Genomic DNA, 19,088 nt, shown 5'->3' on the forward strand with positions numbered 1-19,088 from the left:
TTTATGAGGTTTGTGGCTCCCGTTTTGTGAACATCAATGAAGAATAAATAAATTCTCAACAATGGTCTGAGGTGAGGATAATTTCAGTATATTAGGGACCTTGTTTTCAGGAGCATTTGATTCCACATTCAAACTCCAACAGCACAAAATGTTCCATTTTAATGAGCGGAAACAGTCAAAACCCTGGAGCGTAAAGCGTTTATTAGCTCGACAAAATGCTAGCTTCGACAGTATTGTGCTATTCAGTTTCCTAGGTACGCTTGAAGCAAAAACACGTTGCTTCCTGATAAATCTGTATAAAATAGATTTCTTAGTATCAATCCCCCAAAAGACGGATCAGTGGCACAGGTATACAAAGGACTACCACTACTTACTTACAAGATTTACAATGACGTCAATGATGTACCTCAAGAACCAGACAAGCTGAAGCAACATTGTTGAAATCGTCCTCAGAAGGCACAGACAGACAAAACGTGAACCATGCAAAATAGAACAGCTTTTGTGCAAGGAGCAAAACTCAAGTTCAAGAAGATCACATAATACAGTCGATTGTTTCGTCGTCGATGGACCTTTTTTTTGACATTTTCTCGGCTGTACACCAGCAGACGGGTCTGAAGTCTAAATTATAAAAATGTACATTCATGGTATTTACAGCATTGAAACGCTACAGAGTCACCGTGGCTGCACTTCAGTGGCCTTTCAACAACTTTTCTTCACCTTATCTTCATTATAGCTCGGCCTGATAGCTCCTTTATTGCTGTGCCATCAGGTGCCACGGAATAAATGGAGGTTTGCTGACATAGCACGACAGGCAAATTATGAACAGTTGAAAAGCACAATAGGGGTCCTACAAACCTGCTTTCCTCGAAACTGCGAGGTAACAACACTGCTCTTTCCCTGTCCTCAGATCAAGCTCCGATTGTTTTCACACCAACAATGCTGGGACATACCTGGGCCGAAGCACTGCTGATGAAAGTGGACTGGTTTAGGTTAGGTTAGCAATACTTAGCTGGTGATTTATGCTGCTGTAAATATCAGTACCATTTCACTTCAGTTTCAACAGTAAACTTCTTCTGCAACACAAAAGACACTTGTCATCTGCGGTCTTAGAATATTGCTTATCACAACAGAATCCAGGGAAGCAGCATTCGTGGTAGTCAAAGACACGCCGTGGTTAAAGCTTTTGCTTGCTAAAGTGCCTTTTGGATCCACTAAGGGCCACTTCCCAGTGAAATACACTCACTGTCTGAATGATTGACACACAACATTTTCTGGAAGACGAGATCAAACAAGGAAACACATTCACTTATTCTCAGTTTCAAACTCAAGCCGTCCAGAAAACTTGCCGCTGGCTTTTTTTTTTTTATAAACCCACATGGTCCACACGTACAAGGAGACTCCTATGTTCCTTTTTTTACTTCTGAAAACATTTGAAATATTTGCCCCAAGTGTAGATCTATAGTTTTGCAACCTAAAAACTTGTTTGTTTGTTTTTTGGAACATTCAGCAGCCAAAATGATTAGTATCATAGTATAGAATATTACAAGGGAAGTTAGTCAAGTAAGGGTGAGTCACAAAAATATGCATAATTTTTTATTTTTTTTTTAAAGAATAATTAAATGTATTATGACAATATATAGATTTATTTAATGTATTGTTGTCAGTAGAGTTCTTTTTAGTATAACTCGGGACATTATTTCTTTCTGAATTCAATATTGCAGTTTAAGCACACATGATGGCTGTTATCAATTGAAGATAGCACAATTTGACTCTATTCCTACGCTTTAAAGCAACACTATGAAAGACTAGCTATCGACGGCCACACCAAGGATAGGCATCTGGACACGTTAGTCTTTTGAGGGTCGGCATGTAGTGTAGGATTCAAATGCGCTTAAAGTAACACTGTAATGAGAACAATCTTTTAGGAGTCTCCTCTTAAAGTATGTGTAGCCCTGGCTTCAGAAATGACTCTTCTCTGACCACCTTTTTGAAACTTCTCAGAATCTTCTCTCTTCACAAAAGACCTCCACAAACACTCTTCTATACTCTGGAATCTCCATGACCAAATGGAGAAATTTCTCCAACATTTTCAAGTGTCTCCCAATGTCCGATTATCCGGTGAACCACTCTGAAATCTCCAGGGATTGTTATTGTCCAGCATGAGCTCACACTGTGGTCCACAAGTTATAACAAACAAACAAAAACCACCTAATAGTGAAGCCCCAGACGTTACTGGCTGAGATTCCCTTTATGTTGAAGTAGCTCCATACTGCATAAAGACAGTCAGGTGGGGCGTGTTCCAGTTGCCTCCAGAGATATCCACAAAAAAACATCAGGAGAGATTCTCAGCTTTCCAGGTTTGGAGTCCCATTCATTCACTGTTAGTTCTTGATCTCCAAAATGGAAGGATTGTGGTCTAAGATTGAAAGAATGATTTTGTCCATGTACTGTCGTAGACGCTGGTTGATCTCCTCCTGCTCCTTTAGGGCCTCCATGAGCTGTGGAAGGAAAAAAAAAAAATCACTCATTCCAAAATTTTCCCACACATCAGTACTACATCATATTCTGTAGTAGTAGTTCAAAAGTACCTAAATTTGGCTTTTAACCCAGCCTTGCTTTTTTATGTTTTTTTTTTTTTTTTTTTTACTAAACAGATTTTCTTAATGAAAGAAGACAGAGAAACAACTAGAAGGGTGTGCAGTCACCTGGTCTCTGGAGGCATTTTCTATCTCAGCAGCCAGCGACTGGGCCTTGGTCTGGGTAGCAAACAGATTCTTTGCTTCATAAAGGCTGAGGCTAAGCAGCTGACCATTCAACTCCTCATTCTGCTCCTTCAAACGCTGGTTTTCCTGAGAGGAAGACATGGAAGGAAGATGTGAATTTCGTGCCTAGAAAGTATTTTCTAAAGCTTAGGACAGGTTGTAGCACTGTAGCCAAGCAGTGTTCCTCTAAGTGCGACCACTAGAAAGAAGAGTTATGTGTGTTACAGTGCAATCTGCTCCCCTGCATCGCATGAGGTTAGGAACACTGTGATGACTGCACCCTTCACTGCTGAAGGTGAGCTGGATCTTCTACGGTTCAGCATTAGTGAGGGAATTTCAGCACTGACCCAGAGCCTGTTCAATCTAATTCTAATCCATTGTGATTAGTGGTTACCCAGGGAGTCGCACAAGCTACTTATCTTTTTTTTTTTTTTTTTTTACCATCAGAGCAGGACGAAGCAGAGCCAGGTTCTGGAATTCAGGGGGGAAATATTCCTGGAATGCATTGTGCTGGAGAAACATGCCACACTGAGTTACAGAGACACCAGGAGAATTAATCGTCTCTGGGCTATTTGTAGTTAAAACCAAGCATCAAACTCGAGGACTGGGGGCCATATCCGGACCGCCATGTCATTTTACGTGGCCCGTATGAGCTATGAATACTGTACATAAAAACTACAAGTCCAATTTAGAACTAATTTAAGACACACTACAAAAGTCAATATTGTGAGCCACAAAGAAAGGTTGCCAGTCAACAGGGTGCTTTCTTATGGAATATAAAGGGAAATCAGGGCTGGAAAAGGACACTGATATCATCTCCAGTCTAGATTTTTACAACCTCTAAAAGTAGTACTGGTTACAGAATGTTCAATGTATATACGTTTTGTTCCTTTGTGAGAGTGATAGAAGATGTTTAGATTTTATGGTGAACGCAATGTAATGCTACACGAGACACTTTTAAACGTTTTAAAAAGAGGCTGAACAAAGGCAAATGACAATATTGTGAAGGAAGTGGATGGGGGCATCAAATTCATATTTGGCAGCTCATTTCAAGTCACTTTGTTTATTTTTAAAACTGCAGAAACTGGTCAGGGTTCATGGTCTTCCCATAGTGTTGTTTTGAACACACCTGTTTCAGCCTTTTGATGTCGTAGTCCAGCTCCATCTCCCTTGTTCTGCTGTTGTAGTCCGGCAGACTTGTGGATGAGCTGCGGCTGCGACCCGGCCTCTCTGCCTCAAGCTTAAAGAGCTGCAAATACTCCAGTTCTTTCCTAAGATCCTCGATCAGCTGCACATGAGGGTATAGCACAATCGAAGTCAGAATAATCTGATGAGGTATCATGACACAGTATTGCATGGTTGATGAAACAGTATTCTAATTTTCAAGGGCCAATAGATGTTGCTCTTGGTTTAGAAATTATGTTGTGTTTATTTTCATTTCAACAGTTGTTCAAATCCAAACAGCTAGTGCGATCTATTGGCCTCTGATGGCATGGACACTGTCTCATGAAACCTCATAAACCCTTAATACTGTGTTATGACACATCATCTACTCCTCACTAGTCTGTAGCAAGTGCTTCATACAGCGATACCAAAAACCCAAGGTTACAAATGTCTGAGGCCAAATGAGCTCACCTCCTGCATACCGTCCTTTTCTCTTTGGAATTGTTGCCTGTTCTGCCTCAATTTGTCCATCATCTTCTTGTACAGGTCCATTTCATCTTTCAGTCTCAAACTAGTGTCCTCCAGCTTGTCTGTCATCCTCTGCTTCTCCTGAAAAGGTGAACAAACAAGTTCTAGTCATGTTTTGAAAGGCAAATATCAGTTCAAAGAACTCACTTCGTCCAGCTTCTCTGTCTGTGACTTGAGTCGACACATGTTCATAGTCATCTCGCCATTTTCCTCCTCAAGCTGGTTAACCCTGCGAGCATTGGACCCAGGATGTTATTTAACTTTATATACATAGACAGCACTTCCCTTAGACCTTTTGAGTTAGTCACCAGCAACTCTTCTCCATATGTGTAGTTCATTTATTTCAGAAAGAAGAACACAAAAACATTATGTAGCGGAGCATCCCACACCTGTTGGTCAGCAGTTCAATTTGTGTGTTCTTGTCTCGCTCCATCTTGCCATAGGAATCTCTGTGACGCCTGAGCTCCTCATGCAGACTCTGATCTGCGCGTGTTTCCTGGTCTTTCAGCTGCTCCTCTAGTTCATGAACCCTATAAAACAGATAACATTGTGAATTACTGATTTAGTGTTAAGGAAAGGAATCAAAAATTGAGCAGCAGTTGGAGGAGATAATGCTCAGTTTGAAATGCAGACCTAACCTGTGTACTAGTTGTGTGTTCTCCTGTTTTAATTTGGACTTCAATTCACCATCCAGTAAAATCTCATTTTCCAGCTCTGCCACTTTCTTTTCCAGGGAGCTGACCTGCAGAAACAAGCACAGGCAGCCAAATCAAAGGCAGTTTTCATGTTTGCATCTTCAATGTTTCAGAATGGCTTCAATAACTAACAGAAAACCATTCACCACAATTAAAAGGGAGGAAAATATTTGTTTAATCACGAAAACAAAACTGTGTGATCACATTACAGGTCAGACCCATCAGAGAATCACTATAATTTAATAACATGCTGTTACTTTGCAGAACCAATGAACACATGACACTTATTTTAAATGATATTCTACTACATGCTACTGCGGCAAAATTTTGCTTACTTCTCTTGCTGCTGTAAAATCATTGAATCAGCTTTCAAATGTTTTTATGTCATGTAAAATATAAAGTAAACACAAGTATAGCCGTACATATCGAAACATGAGATCAACAATAAATTATCTCATGTGTTATTGTTTTTATTTTCTATTATTTCATTTGTCTTGGAACATTTTCCCTAAAAAAAAAATAAATTAATTATTATTATTTATCTAGACAATCAATTTCTACTTCGTGTATAGCCAAAATAAAAACCTAATACTTTATGCTCAACACTCCACAAGTCCGCTAACATATGGCCATTCACATCCGTGTTACCTTCTCGTTGATGTCTATATCACATGAATCGATGCTGTCCCTGAACAGATCCTCTGTACTGCCATTGCTGCTGCTCAAGTTGCTGTTGTGGAGCAGTTGCCTGTTCAAAAAAAAAACAAAAAAACATTGTTTCAACCATGATAAATTGGCTTTGATCTGCAACAAAATTGCTGCATCTTAAACACACAATCCACAGTTGGTCTCTACCGAACTAGTATTTGACCCTGAAGATTCTTGTCAGGCATCACATGACCAAACATAGTTGTTGAAGTTGTTATTCCGGCTGCGATGAGACAAAAGATTGAATCTTCTCCGCATCAGTGCAACTAACAATTCTACTGAGTGAACACATGGGTCAAAGTGACACAAAGAGACAGAACAATAAAGTGAACCAAGTAATCCCAGCGAGCAGAACATCGAAACCGCGAAGGAGCCAAAGCTTATATTGAATACATATATCAGGCCCGACAGTGTCACCATAACTCAGCTGCTGTGGGTGCAAACAGAACCAAAATATCTGGTGCACTGTAAACCAGCACAACTTTTTCAGAAGCTCCACTCAAGAAGAGGAAACACATTATTCATTATTTCAGTTCTGCTCGGTGTAACCCAGATTCCCTTGAATGACCTTTAATAATTAACTCATACAGTACAACGCTCAGGCAGCTGAGTGATAAGGGAGCATGTCTATGTCAACAAATACAGCAAACATGCACACCAAGGTATATGGTCACTGATCACTCAGTAGATACACAAACATATACTGGATCTTAACCCCCTTTATATCCACCAACTGCAACCTTAAATCAAATTTGTAACAACTGAATTCTTTCTACCTCTGGAGAAGTGGTGCATTTCCACATATTTAAAAAAGTGGCACTGCGAATATTACTATTTTGTACAAATAGTAATAACGCTTGATATGTTGTGTTTGAAATATGGCTGTCAAAGTACATACATGAAGAATATTTCATGCAGCATCATGGTTAATCTGATAGATTTTTTTAATGCAACGCTGCTGTACAGAAGCCCCATTTCCACCAGATGCCTCTGGTCTGTCTTAGCAGGGGATATAAAAAGCTTCTATATTCCAGCTGCACCATGATACGTTTGACTACAGTGTAATTAGAGGGCAGTTCCAAATGATTAAAATTCAGGACAACTTCCTCTTTCTCTCCTGAGTTTCTCTGCATGCCTGACTAAAAACCACCAGCAGCATTGAGTGTAGAATTGATAGAAGTGCGCAGGGCTGAAAAACTGTAGCAACATGCGCAAGATAAAACAGTCCAAATTTTCAGGCACCAACTGTCCTTTTATTTACAGGGACACGCCAAAAACCACAATAACCTTTCGTCGCCTTCCATCATTGCTCGGTTGCAGCTCTCTGAACACGCCCAATGGTGCGTTCAAATATGTCTGATTGTTCTGTCAACACTAACTCCAGTTTCAGGGAAAGGTTTTCTGAAATGTACATCAATATTCAAGTTCCAAGGTCATAATGCATTATTCACAGCAATTCAATTATGTTACATACACATAAAAATGAAAGAAAAATATAAAGTCTTTCATGCTTAAGGTGCCCCTGGATAATTGATAACTTCACCATAAGAGCAATGGTTTAGACATGAATGTGAAAAATCAAACGCACACTACAGAAGACTGTTGGTGACCATAATGTGTGAACAACTCCCTGCTTCTTTTCAGACAGTGGGGATGATGAAAAGACTAACCCATACAGCAGTTATCGTGAGGAACTAACAGGCTGATCTGAAGGCCAACTCCTTCAAATTCACAGGAAAAACACTCGTAGATGACAATGATATGAGCAAAGAAAAAAATAATGAAACCAAACTAAGTTATAGGCAACACAGACGCGAGGCAAACAATGAAACACGTTCCTACCTTCCAAAGGCAGTGCTGGATATTTTCCTGCTTGGGCTGCAGAAAAAGACAAAGATGCAAATCTAATGAGCATCAATGGCCAAAGGAAATAAAACAAAAGTTAATGTGAAGCACAGTGACTTGAGGGGTTTCTACATATCTATGTTTTTAATCTGGTCAAAACTCAAGATCTGGAGGAGGTAGGAGTGGGAGGCGTGGGGATTTGATATTTTCACGGTGTCTTATCAGGCGAGAGGAAAGAAAAGAAGCTCAATAATAAACAATCAGATCAAGTCACGTCTATGTCACTCATCTGTAGACAATGCTATATAACACAAACATGTTAACACTATATACACCAACTATTTTTCGTTACAAAAGTTTGACAACAAATCCTTAAAGCAGATAGACTTTTTCAAACAGCAGTTGGCTCAAAAACACTTCACACACGTCGTGAATTATTTATCATGAAAGCAGAAAGCGTTGATCTGCCCCTTTCAAAAGCTTTTTTCCACCAATGCCTGTCATCTGTGCTGTTCATTTACCAAGTCAGCACTTATTCCGCTGACAGGCTGTTGACCGCAGACGGTGTATACCATAATAGCCACAATCATTGAAGTCGTGAGCAAGAGTGACTGGCTCGTTCAGGAATCAATAGTGTGTATGTATGTTTAATGGGGATGCAAGCGCCTATTACATTCCTTCAGACTTGCTGAGAACAACAGCACATTCGACTGCTTTAAAAGATACCGACAATCATAATGTTGCCTTCTCTATTTAATAATAGCACATGAGGCCTAATTATTAAGGGTGTTGTTGGGAAATTCATTATCCAATTTGAGCTTGCGAACAACACCCAGATGATGAGGCCACACTGCCACCCACCACACAAGAGCGTAACATAACATTGTACCTGTTTGCCCGGAGGTTTTTGAGTCGAGCCTCCAGATCATTGAGAAGGTTGACCTTTTTGCTGCACTGAGAACAGTACACATCCATTTGCTCTGTGTTGTTGTGGTGCTTCAGCCTCCGAGGAGTCTGACCCGCACTGGGAACAGACACAGAGCGTACAATACACATTCCAGGAGCAGTTGTTCATACAAATATGACAGTGTTTTGTGTAAATTTAGGTAGCAAAACCAAAGCACTTGAAAGCATACATAGACAATGTTGACTTTGCACTGCCATGCAGTATATTGTGTATATTGTAATGTTCTGACATGGCAGTACCTATTACTGAGCTAAATATTTGGTACAGCCGAACGGCAACTACTTTTACTCTGCATATAATTCTCTGACTCAGCCTCACTCAGGGACTTTTGTCTGCTTGGTATGCAGAGAACGAACGCGCAGCAATACTGCCAGTGTATCGGTGAGAAGTCTTAATCCTCTTAAGCACAGGTCGCTGATGAATATTAAGGAGGACCAGGAGAAAAAGCCTGAGAGATATACTTTCAATGTCCTCATGACTTTCTGCCACGAAAACTTAGAACACACCAAATCAAGAAGGCCTCAGATTTGAATATGACAACAATTACCAATCCCAATTAAAGATATCATTACAGAGATTTAAGATGTTGCTAGTGCCATTGGTTTATAAATCACAATTGGTGCATGAGCAATTATGCAGAGTCATGTGAATCCTCCCTAGCCACACCTGTCCTCTTCATGTCCTCCTTTACTGGTTCTCCTACTTTTACCTGGCATCACCCATTCGTCATCATTTAATAGTTGCTATTTTCCATTACTTAACAGCTCTTTTGATTTAGAAAACAATAAATCCTATTGATGTGGCTCAACATTAATTTAATAAAAACAATTTTAAAAAAATTGCTGGTTGCAGCAGATGTCAAGGGGAACAAAAAAGTCTATACAGAATTGAATGTTTTCCATATTTTGATCTGATCATTACAACAAACAGTGAAAACTTGAGATTTTGAAAGCACTCGCCATGTGTTCTTTAATATTAAGACAGACACTTGCTTGAATTGACCTAACTCGGCACGATGGTATGTTCTACCTACAGTATCTGGAGGTGGTGGGTGTCATTATTTTGGAGGTTTAAAAAAGTAATTAATACAAATGGCAGCACCTCAATATTAATGAAGTTTACAATTGTAAATGGTTGTTTCAGTTTCATCTTGTTTTATACAAAGGATTTTTGCTCAACTCTGGGACATCCAATGTCATTGGGTCCATAAGCATTAACCTTTCAAGGATCCCAGTTAACTACAAAATCACGTTAATTGATTGAAATATAATCATTCATTTTTATTAAAGAGACAATGCATTATGAATGAACCTCCTCCTCCTTCATATGAGTCTCAAATAATCAAATATTATCACTTTATTGTTGTTATATATCTTACATTACAAAACAAAATTCTGTATTCATAACGTTAGTTTCAGTGAACACAAGTTAAGACGTGAAGTAAAATGCATATGCATGTGTTCCTACCTCGAGGGAACAGACGAGCCAAGGTCAGAGTAGCCGTTGGTTCGTGTCTCTTCGTCAGGTGAGGGGCTGCTGGTGGAGTAGTCCGGTTCCTCTCCTTCTCCGTAGTCCTCAAACTGTTCCTCGTTTAAAGAAGCAGACGAACGTGTTGATAGGTCTGACGTCACAGAGATGCTGGTGGGGTGACACCTTAAAAACGCAAAGAGGATGCAGAAATGAACCACATGAAAAAAAACAAAATCACAAGAAATTTTGATTTCATAATACATTTCTTTGCATTATATTTCTGAAATTGCAGTATATAAGCAGTGCTTGTGGTCTGTTGTAGTCGGCACCAAGTGAAAATTATGATACAAATTGGACCTGCCTGGTCTTTTTAAAGCACATGGAAACATTACTGCATGTTAGTCTAGACAGAACCATGTCGGAGCAAACAGCAGGAAGCCATGTGTTTAGATGCACACTTGCCTGATAGCCGTTTCAGCGAAGCAAAGTAAAAGATGCTTCTTTTCAGTGTCATCTGGACTGTTATGACTCACAATGATTGGTGTATATTAAAGACTGTCTCATGTATAAAAGGATGTCTCAGATCTTACTTGTCATTGGAGAAGAAGAGATCCCCTAGAGCGTCCTCCCGGTCCCCTGGTCGAGGAAGCCCCTCTGACGTGTCTGATCCCTGTGTACTCTCAACAGCGCTGTCTCTGTCAGACTCCCGCTCCCTGCTGCTGTCTATCACGTCCTCCTCAGACTCCTCCACCTCTCCTGGGAACAGCTGACACTCAGGGACTAGGTCAGGATAGGCCCTTGTGCACATGATGTCCACAGAAGCCCACTCCTCCTCACTGCCCTGAGAACGACAAGACTAACTTAATATTCAGGTTTCCATAGGGAAAATGGTTTAGCTTTCCACAAAAGTTGTATCAAATGTAAAGCATGTTAAGAAAGGATTAGCGTGGGGATTGGTCTTGCTGAGGAACAAAGGGGGATCTGTCTAGCTCTTGGGCTTAAAGCCGGAAAGGTCAAATGTGATTTCACTCGTCACCTGTTTTGGCCTATGCTGTGTTTAAGCGAATGAAAGCAACCATTTGTCTCAACAGCTGAAACACAGAGCCACATGATGGCAATGTCAGTGAAGAGGTGATTGATGGTGTGTCAAATTGTTTTTAGTGGCCGATGGGGCAGCAACAATGCAAATTACATAAAAATGCACAAGAATTTTAGCATAATATAATGAACAGCTCCCGGCCAACATAGGGAACTTATCAAAACAGCAGAGACAGTCATTGTTTTCAAAAGCCCAGCAGGTAAACTGGCAACTGTCCACCTACATGTCATGAGTTGAAGAGCAAATACAATGTTTCTTTTATGTTTTAAATAGCTCACAGTAATTATATGGGCAGATCTACAATCACCCTGAATTTATTTAATCTAGTATTTTCAGATCTTGGGAATGTTATTTGCCATGACTTGTGCTTGCTCTTATTATCTGCCTCCTGACGTTTGCACTACATCAAACACTGGCCTACTGTGAAGAAAAAAACTTGCTGCTCAACCTTTCAAGTTGATAAAGAGAGTTTTTAAATTGAATCAACAGGGGGGCTGTCACGACACCACAAAGCAAAGGATCGGGGCTCCTATGCATTCCTTTCTTAGAACTGTCTCGCTAATTCCCACCAGCCAAATATTTCAAGTTCAGCCACCGTCTGATCAAAACTACTTCAAAGTGAACAAAACCAACGTGTGAGAAAGGTTTCAGGAGGAGCTGAGAAATTAGAAATGAGGGCCAGGCATCGATATCAGCAGATTTCATGTACAACTGTGTCGGAATCAAAACTGTTCCTATTAAAAATTCTGAATAATCAAGAAACATTATGTATATAAAAAAAAGATCCTTAAAAGGGTGATGCAAGCAAAAGCAATCACTGACATCTCTTTCCCCTGCAATAATTTTGCGCAGATATTATATTAAAAAAGACGCTAATAAGATTCATAAAGAGCATTTTATGGTTTGGCACCAGTGTTCAAACATATGGAATTATTACCATGATTATTCCTCATATTTGTTCTATTCTAAATTCTCTCTATATTCTAAATTCTGGATTTGGTGCTTCAGTATGAGTTGCGGTCATGAACAACTGTCTTTACAGACATCAGGTGCAGGAAAATCTGTAGCAGGGAATGTTCTTCATGTTAGCTTAAGCTTAGGCTGAGAGAAAGACAATTCTGCAGGACAGAGAGGCAGTGTAGAGCTGCAAGAGCCACAGGCACTTTTTTTGCAGGATGAAAAAAAAACGCACATTCACTGCAGAGTAGAAATAGAAATTCAAACAACTTGAGGGCAACCCGTCTTCTCACTGAGAAGGCTACCGACATGGGTAGGCTTCTTTCTACTTAGCTATGTTCCGGTAATGTAGAGTTCATGACATTTTCATTTAAAGACATTAACAGGTGTGTACGCAATAGTTGTATGGTCTTTTAAAATAGGAAATAACCAGGGTTTCTGCTACGTGTAAATGGTGATGGCGCACCAAGCCTTCAGAGTAATTATCTCTTTTTTTAAGATGAAATCCCACGTGACCAAACAATATCACAATGAAGTGGAAACACAATGCATCATAGTTGGTGTGGATGGCAACAGATTGGAGAGATGATTTGAAAAGTAGCATTTATATTGTCGCCAATTCAACAAACGTCAAAAACCTCTGCCTCCTTCTCTTTCTGTTGGATCTTGATTGGCCGCTTTCCATTCTGTGTTGGGGGCTGGCTGCCATGGTTTCAGTAATCCTGACGGTGAAGGTATGAATGATCAACAAAGTTGGTTCTGTTGAATGATAAATGAAACATAAATACAAATTCACTGCAGTGTCGCATTTAGTGAGTTCCTGAGACGCGCGTTGATGATGTCATGAGAGCAATATCACACGTGGTGTTGATGTAAACAAGCTCTTTGGCTTTGGGTGAAGCAAGTTCAGAGAACAAGGGGCAACTGGTGACGTCTTCTGTACTCTGCAGTGATAATAGCACAGCTGAGCTGCAAATTTGGGGAGCCGACTGCAAAACATGAATACTGAGGCCAGAATGATAGGGTTCCCAAACTCAGCCACAGCCAGCTGGAGAGGATATGTGTCAAAGCAGATGGCGGAGAGAAGCAACATCACCAAAATTCCAAACACATCAGACAGGCAAAACAATTGGGGGTTTAGTTACAATCTCAAAACTAGAAACAAATTATGAATGTTTCCCTCAATTTTTTCCTTTTTTTAAATTAGTGTTGCTATTTCCTTAACCTGTAAACCCACGTGGCATATACATTTTATTTATTAGATATCTATAAATTGCATAGATTTTACCACTCACGGTTGTGGAGCTCACTGACCAAGCAGTTATTGCTTCTAGACAATGTGGTTCAAATAAATAGGGCTGTAGTGCTTTGTTAGCGTGACCCTGTTCTTGTTCCTCAAAAACTATTGACAAATGGCTGAAACTTTTGCTGATACTGCTCACAACTTCCTCAACTTCAGTGCACTCACCCGCACATCTTTACAAAGTTGGTCATCAGCTGGCGCCAGCATTTGACCCAGTTACCACAACAGAGCATTGAACTCTTCAGCAACACAACATGATTTACAGTTTTTATGGAAACAAAATGTTATCAAATTTGTGAATGAAGACCATTTACTTTTGCTAAGGATGTTTGGGTTGAATTTATGTGTCAGTTATCAATCAGAGGAACTAAACTTCCTGTTACTCTCAGAAATATTACATTTGAAATCTGATAAATGATAATTGAAATTGGATTCAAGCATTACAAACATCATATACTGAGATACTAACACTAATGTAGACACTATCTGATCATCATTAGCTCCATGTTGGAGACTTTTAATTTCAACCCTCCACCGTGTTGTTTAGTGAATGAATTAAAGGACAGTGGACAAAGATGTCGGGTGAGTTTCAAGCTGAGGGCATCATGTTAGTGCTGATCAAATCATTACTCTGCTTCATGGCTCAGTGGGGAATGATGTCAATGGTAATGGACTTCTCGCTGTATTGATTAAAATGTCACAGAAGAGACACATTGGATTTTAACTTGACAGTTCATTCTGGACATAAAAACTAGGTGGATGAAAACCACACATTGCGCCTTTCCAAATTGTGTCCGGACAGAATAAGTTAAAAAGTAGTTCTCTTACTTTGGACATGGGAATACATGTTATCAAATCAATACATGTGAAGAAAATGCTGCAAGGTCAAAGGAAATGTGTTAGTCTGTGTCGGAAGAGCGGTCTCAAATTTTCAACATTAATTCTTAGGATCCACCATGATGAAGTTTTGATGAACTGTGCCTCGGAGGGTGCAATGATCCAAGGAGAGGTGATTTAAAGGCCGGATGATGCGAAGAGAAAGAGATAAAAAGCATAGAAAGCGTGTGATGACAGACAGAGCTGGAGAGACTCGGCTTGAAAATGCACTCAACAGATCAGACACTTTCCCTCCTTTCTGTCTGTGTTTGTAGCTCTGCTGCTCTTGTCCTCTCTGAAGAATCTGGAGTGATACAAATATGCACACAAAAGGTGTCATACTGATTCTGCTTTGATTTTTCGCTTCAAACTCAAAGGCCTTCTGTGTCATGCAGAACACAGACTAACTCAATTTACATTCAACAAGGTAAAGAAGATGAAATATCACAATTTCACGGGAAAGCTGAAGGAGCCTCATCAAGCTCAAGAAACAAACCAGCAAGAAACCAAGAATTTGGATGCTGCTTACCAAAGCTGTGGCACCACCGATGGGATACGGACACATGAAACAGGGGCTCCATCATGAACAGAAATTCACTATGCTATGCTTTTGGATTCAAACGATTCCTATGCATTTCATTGTAATGAATGACAGCTGACCTTCAAGTCTAGAACCGTGAGGTTCAAATAGTGTGGTCAAAAGAGCTTCCACTTGAAATAAATAGATTCAACCGCTAGTAAATAAAAGAACCAGACGTGACAGATATTGGTCACACTGAGGAAAACTTCATCACCCCCCATGTGTTGTAAGAATTCACTTCAAACTTGGGTGTGAACTGCATCAACTGTTTTGAACATTGTCGTGCACACCTTTTCATGTAACAAACAAAAGCATGTCACAGTTTGTGCTTTTTTATACATAAACACAAAAGGAAAGTCCTACTGATCAACAACAGAAGTTTTGTGCCAACACCAGACGTGGGAGATTAAATACATTTGGGTAAGCGGGGAGTGGTGCGTCTGTCTGCTGTGACGTGTTTAATGACAAGACATAGCAGCAGACTTCGTGTATCACAACCACATCAGTTTAAATGTGGTGAATTGACACATTCACACCAGCTGAAACACATTCAGTTTAGACTTCTCTTAAGTCAGGGAAACGCTTCGGTTATCTAGTTCTGAAAATTTACAATATTATATTACCTGAAAATAAACAGACTGTAGGCTTGAGCAATGTAATGTAATGTTCTTTTCTTTAGCAGCTTTTCCACTCATTCCATCAATGGCAAAGATTATAAAATGAAAACACACTAAACAAACGAACACAAATGAATAAAAATAAATCTGTATGATGGAGACACAAAGGTTTCATGAAACACTTCAAAGATCAAGAGCGGAAGTTGAATTGCTGTTCTATCTTGGTTTTATAGTCCCTGAAGGCAGCAGCTCTCTGCTTTGGTCTGTTCCCGTAGTTGAAGACAGGCTAGTTACACATGCACACAGTCATAGAACACATACAGAGTGAGGTAGTGAGTCATAGTTCACTGGAACAAGCTAGGTTTGACCAAACGCACAACTCCCAGAAGCAACTCACAACAGACCCTGTTATGACAAAACTTTAATTGATGGTCTTTGTTTCAGTATGTTTATTTCTGTTCTGTTTCACACACAGCCGTTTTTCTTTTTCTGACAAATATAGAAACACTATATCTTTCCACCCCTCTTAGTTACAAACACACTACGCACTTCATGCCGTGTCCCAAGGGAAACCAGGTAGCTACTTGGATTACCAGGAATGTTTTGGGGACAAAGGACAATGTGGGGAGGGACAGGAGTCAGACACTAATCTGTTTGTGGCTTACTTAAAAAAAAAACGAAAAACCAGTAAAAGGAAGCATTTAAAGAAATTCAATGTTGATGTGTGGAAATACTGACATCACATTTTTGGATTAACCATCTCAATAAAGTACTATCAGGAAGAAAGCCAGTCGGGAAACAGCAGAGTCAGCAAGGAAACCCGAAAAATGAGTCAATACAAATGTTTGCCTGTACATCTGTGGGTGTGTACCAGCCGTTAAACAAGGTGAACTTGAAATTCCTCACATTAGGCGATGTTTTTCATTTGAGTTCCCTTTGAGATCAAGTCACCGTACGACCGCTTACAAGAACCAAATGGCACAAAACACAACACAAGTGATTAACAGGAGAGGTCGCTGTTAAATAAACAAGCACCTTTTTAAACCTCTTAGAGGAACGATATACAGGTTCATATTCTCATTTTAAGTCTCATGAATATGATTTGAGTGAGTCAGCAGGTGTGTTTGCGTTAGGACACTTGTCCTCAGGGTGTCAACTGTCTGTTGCACCTCTTCAATGTTTAACAGCTTACACCTGCTTCCTTAACAACATGAACATCAGTTCCACAGAAAAACAGTTGAAGTCACAACACAGCTCGCAGTTAAAACAAAAGGGATACTGTCTAAAATATGATCATATATCATGTATTGGCAGTTATTCATAACTACAAATGTGTTTGTAGACTCATAAATAGCATTACTCCCCACAGAGTACATTGGTTTTCTAGATCAGTCACTTGTTTTTTTTCCCAAACGTTTTTCTCTTTGAGCTTTCTTATTTATTTCTATTAACTACAGCTAATTTAGTAAGCAAGCAACTGTCGTCATGAATCTCAAAGTTGTACTTATGCAAGAGCTATGACAAAAGACTGGGGATTAGATTAGTCCATTCGTGATAACCAACCAGCCTTAATATGTTTGCTGCGCAGAGGTGAAGGGTGAATCAGCAACGTTTCACAAGGAGGATCCCCAGTAATCCACGGCCTTCACTGCGTGATACTCCAACACTATCCAAGTGCCATTCATTCCTAGAATCTGATGTCCTACCGCCCGCTTGGTCATTGTCCCTTAGGTGCCCCTCTACTGCGTTCCAATGAAAAGTGAAAAAAAAAGTCACTGGGTTTATCAAACAAAGTGTGTTTGTCTGATCTGACCGCTAGACTTGCGCACATCTATTGATGGGCGGCATTTCAGTGTCATTAGCAGCAGACCCACAGGAGGAGGTCCAGCTTCTTTGTCAGCAGAATTCTGACGCGATTTCAAGCAAGAAAAAAGCCAAGACACAAAAATACAGTGAAAAGAATTCACGCACTCGTGAGAGAAGGAGTGACAGTTTTAACTACAGATTAGCCTCCATTCAGGCCGCACAGCTCAGCACTATACTGATAATCTAGTTATTCTCGTCCTAGTGTACACACCGTGCAAAGTTACACTGTTACCTCATAGTTTTATGTAGTCAATAATCTGTCATCAAAGGCAGCACCGGGTTTCAGGAGCTCGCCATTATAGTCACATAAAAAGTCTTACAAAATGATTTTCGACACCAGTTCCTGTTTGACTGAAGAAAAGTTAATCTCATTATGTAATGTCCAGTCCAGAACAGGAGTATTCAAAACCACCTGACGTCATTTGTTGCTACTGAGACTCTTACACAACAAACAAAACTCACCTCACCTTTCTATTCTAGGACCATCAATTAGGTATGTAACTCTGTCTGAGCATTGTTAACATACACCGACACAACACATACAGCAGGTCTCACATTGGTTGTTTTTATTACATCTACTGCATTGTGAGGAACAGTGCTTCAAAACAGTAGTGCACTTCTCATTTTTTAGAAGCTGACGACTCTAGTAACGTATGTTGAAATCTTCCTGTTATTTCCACACAAGCAGGCTCTAATGTTAACAGCCGTGGCTGGACGTCCACATCCAGCAACACCATCAACTCTGACTGTGCCTGTCAACATTTGTTGACAGGACTGTTTGTCTTCGTAAGCACAGATCGTGTGAGTGTGTGTTCCAGTGTGGAGGGATGACACCTGCAGCCGAGTAGCAGCTCGGGTGATAGGTGGGATGCGCGCGCGCGCGCACACACACGAGGACACAAACTTAGGAACAATGGACTCTGCACTGCCATTCACCACCCCTCCACCCCCATGAGCAGCACTCCCACGACTCACTAGGCTTCACCCCAGTGTACAACTAACTCTATGCTTTACTGTCTCCCGGGCCCAGGCTGTTCCGTGTCCTCCTTCTGTCAAGTAGTCTTACATCAGCCCCGTATTGCAGCCGGTCGGGTGCATGCTTACCCCGTTCACTAGTGAGGGGAGTCCATATTTGACAGAGCTCCTCTTTCCGCCAGAAAAGCGCTCATCCACCGTAGTCATCCACCCTGTGTCTGGACCAGGAGTGGCTCTGCTCTCCGCACACAAACAGGTGTTCCCTCGAGGAGAAGGAAGCACTCAGAGCAGTCCAAAGGGTCGGAAGGAGCCGGTCTCTTTTAACCCCGGTGTGCTCATTTTTTTGGCCAGTCGGAGGAAAAAACTGCCAGTCACACTTACACACACAGACAAACACGAGCGCGGACTCCAGCCTCACTCGCTTCCCTCTCTGCCTGACTGGTCCACCGGCTGACTGGCATTCACTCAATCCACGGCCCATCTTCCCTCCCCCTCGTGGACCGTTGCTGAGCAACTGGCTTTATGTGGGCGTGGCTTCGGTTAGTCATGACATTGCTGCACTCAGTGCTCTTGGCTGCCGCCTACTCAGGCTATATTTGCATATGAAGCCCGGCCTGCCTCTGTCTGCCCGGACCGTAGAAGAGTCGAGCGCTTGTGTGGGCTGCGAAAAAAAGGG

At 40.7% G+C, this 19,088-nt stretch overlaps 1 protein-coding gene across 4 annotated transcripts; it reads right to left on the minus strand.

The window, feature by feature from the left end:
- Positions 1-184: 184 nt before the first annotated feature.
- On the minus strand, positions 185-18,875 carry LOC128754079 (rab11 family-interacting protein 4B-like). Of its 4 annotated transcripts, XM_053856412.1 has the most exons (15): positions 18,542-18,622; positions 12,834-12,954; positions 10,730-10,980; positions 10,137-10,322; positions 8,592-8,726; positions 7,700-7,735; positions 5,798-5,897; positions 5,093-5,196; positions 4,844-4,984; positions 4,602-4,683; positions 4,398-4,535; positions 3,892-4,050; positions 3,204-3,272; positions 2,706-2,849; positions 185-2,498 (listed from the first exon to the last, which is right to left on the minus strand). In XM_053856412.1, the coding sequence occupies exons 3-15, from the start codon at positions 10,945-10,947 to the stop codon at positions 2,382-2,384; spliced, it is 1,629 nt and encodes a 542-aa protein (XP_053712387.1). In that variant the 5' UTR covers positions 10,948-10,980; positions 12,834-12,954; positions 18,542-18,622; the 3' UTR covers positions 185-2,381. The 4 variants fall into 4 exon arrangements, with proteins under 4 accessions (XP_053712387.1, XP_053712385.1, XP_053712384.1 ...); XM_053856410.1 differs by lacking the exon at positions 12,834-12,954 and having other exon boundaries at positions 18,542-18,875; XM_053856409.1 differs by lacking the exon at positions 12,834-12,954 and having other exon boundaries at positions 10,730-10,995; positions 18,542-18,875.
- Positions 18,876-19,088: the final 213 nt, after the last annotated feature.

The sequence above is a fragment of the Synchiropus splendidus genome, chromosome 2 (assembly GCF_027744825.2).
Source record: "Synchiropus splendidus isolate RoL2022-P1 chromosome 2, RoL_Sspl_1.0, whole genome shotgun sequence".
Classification (NCBI taxonomy): Eukaryota; Metazoa; Chordata; class Actinopteri; order Syngnathiformes; family Callionymidae; genus Synchiropus; species Synchiropus splendidus.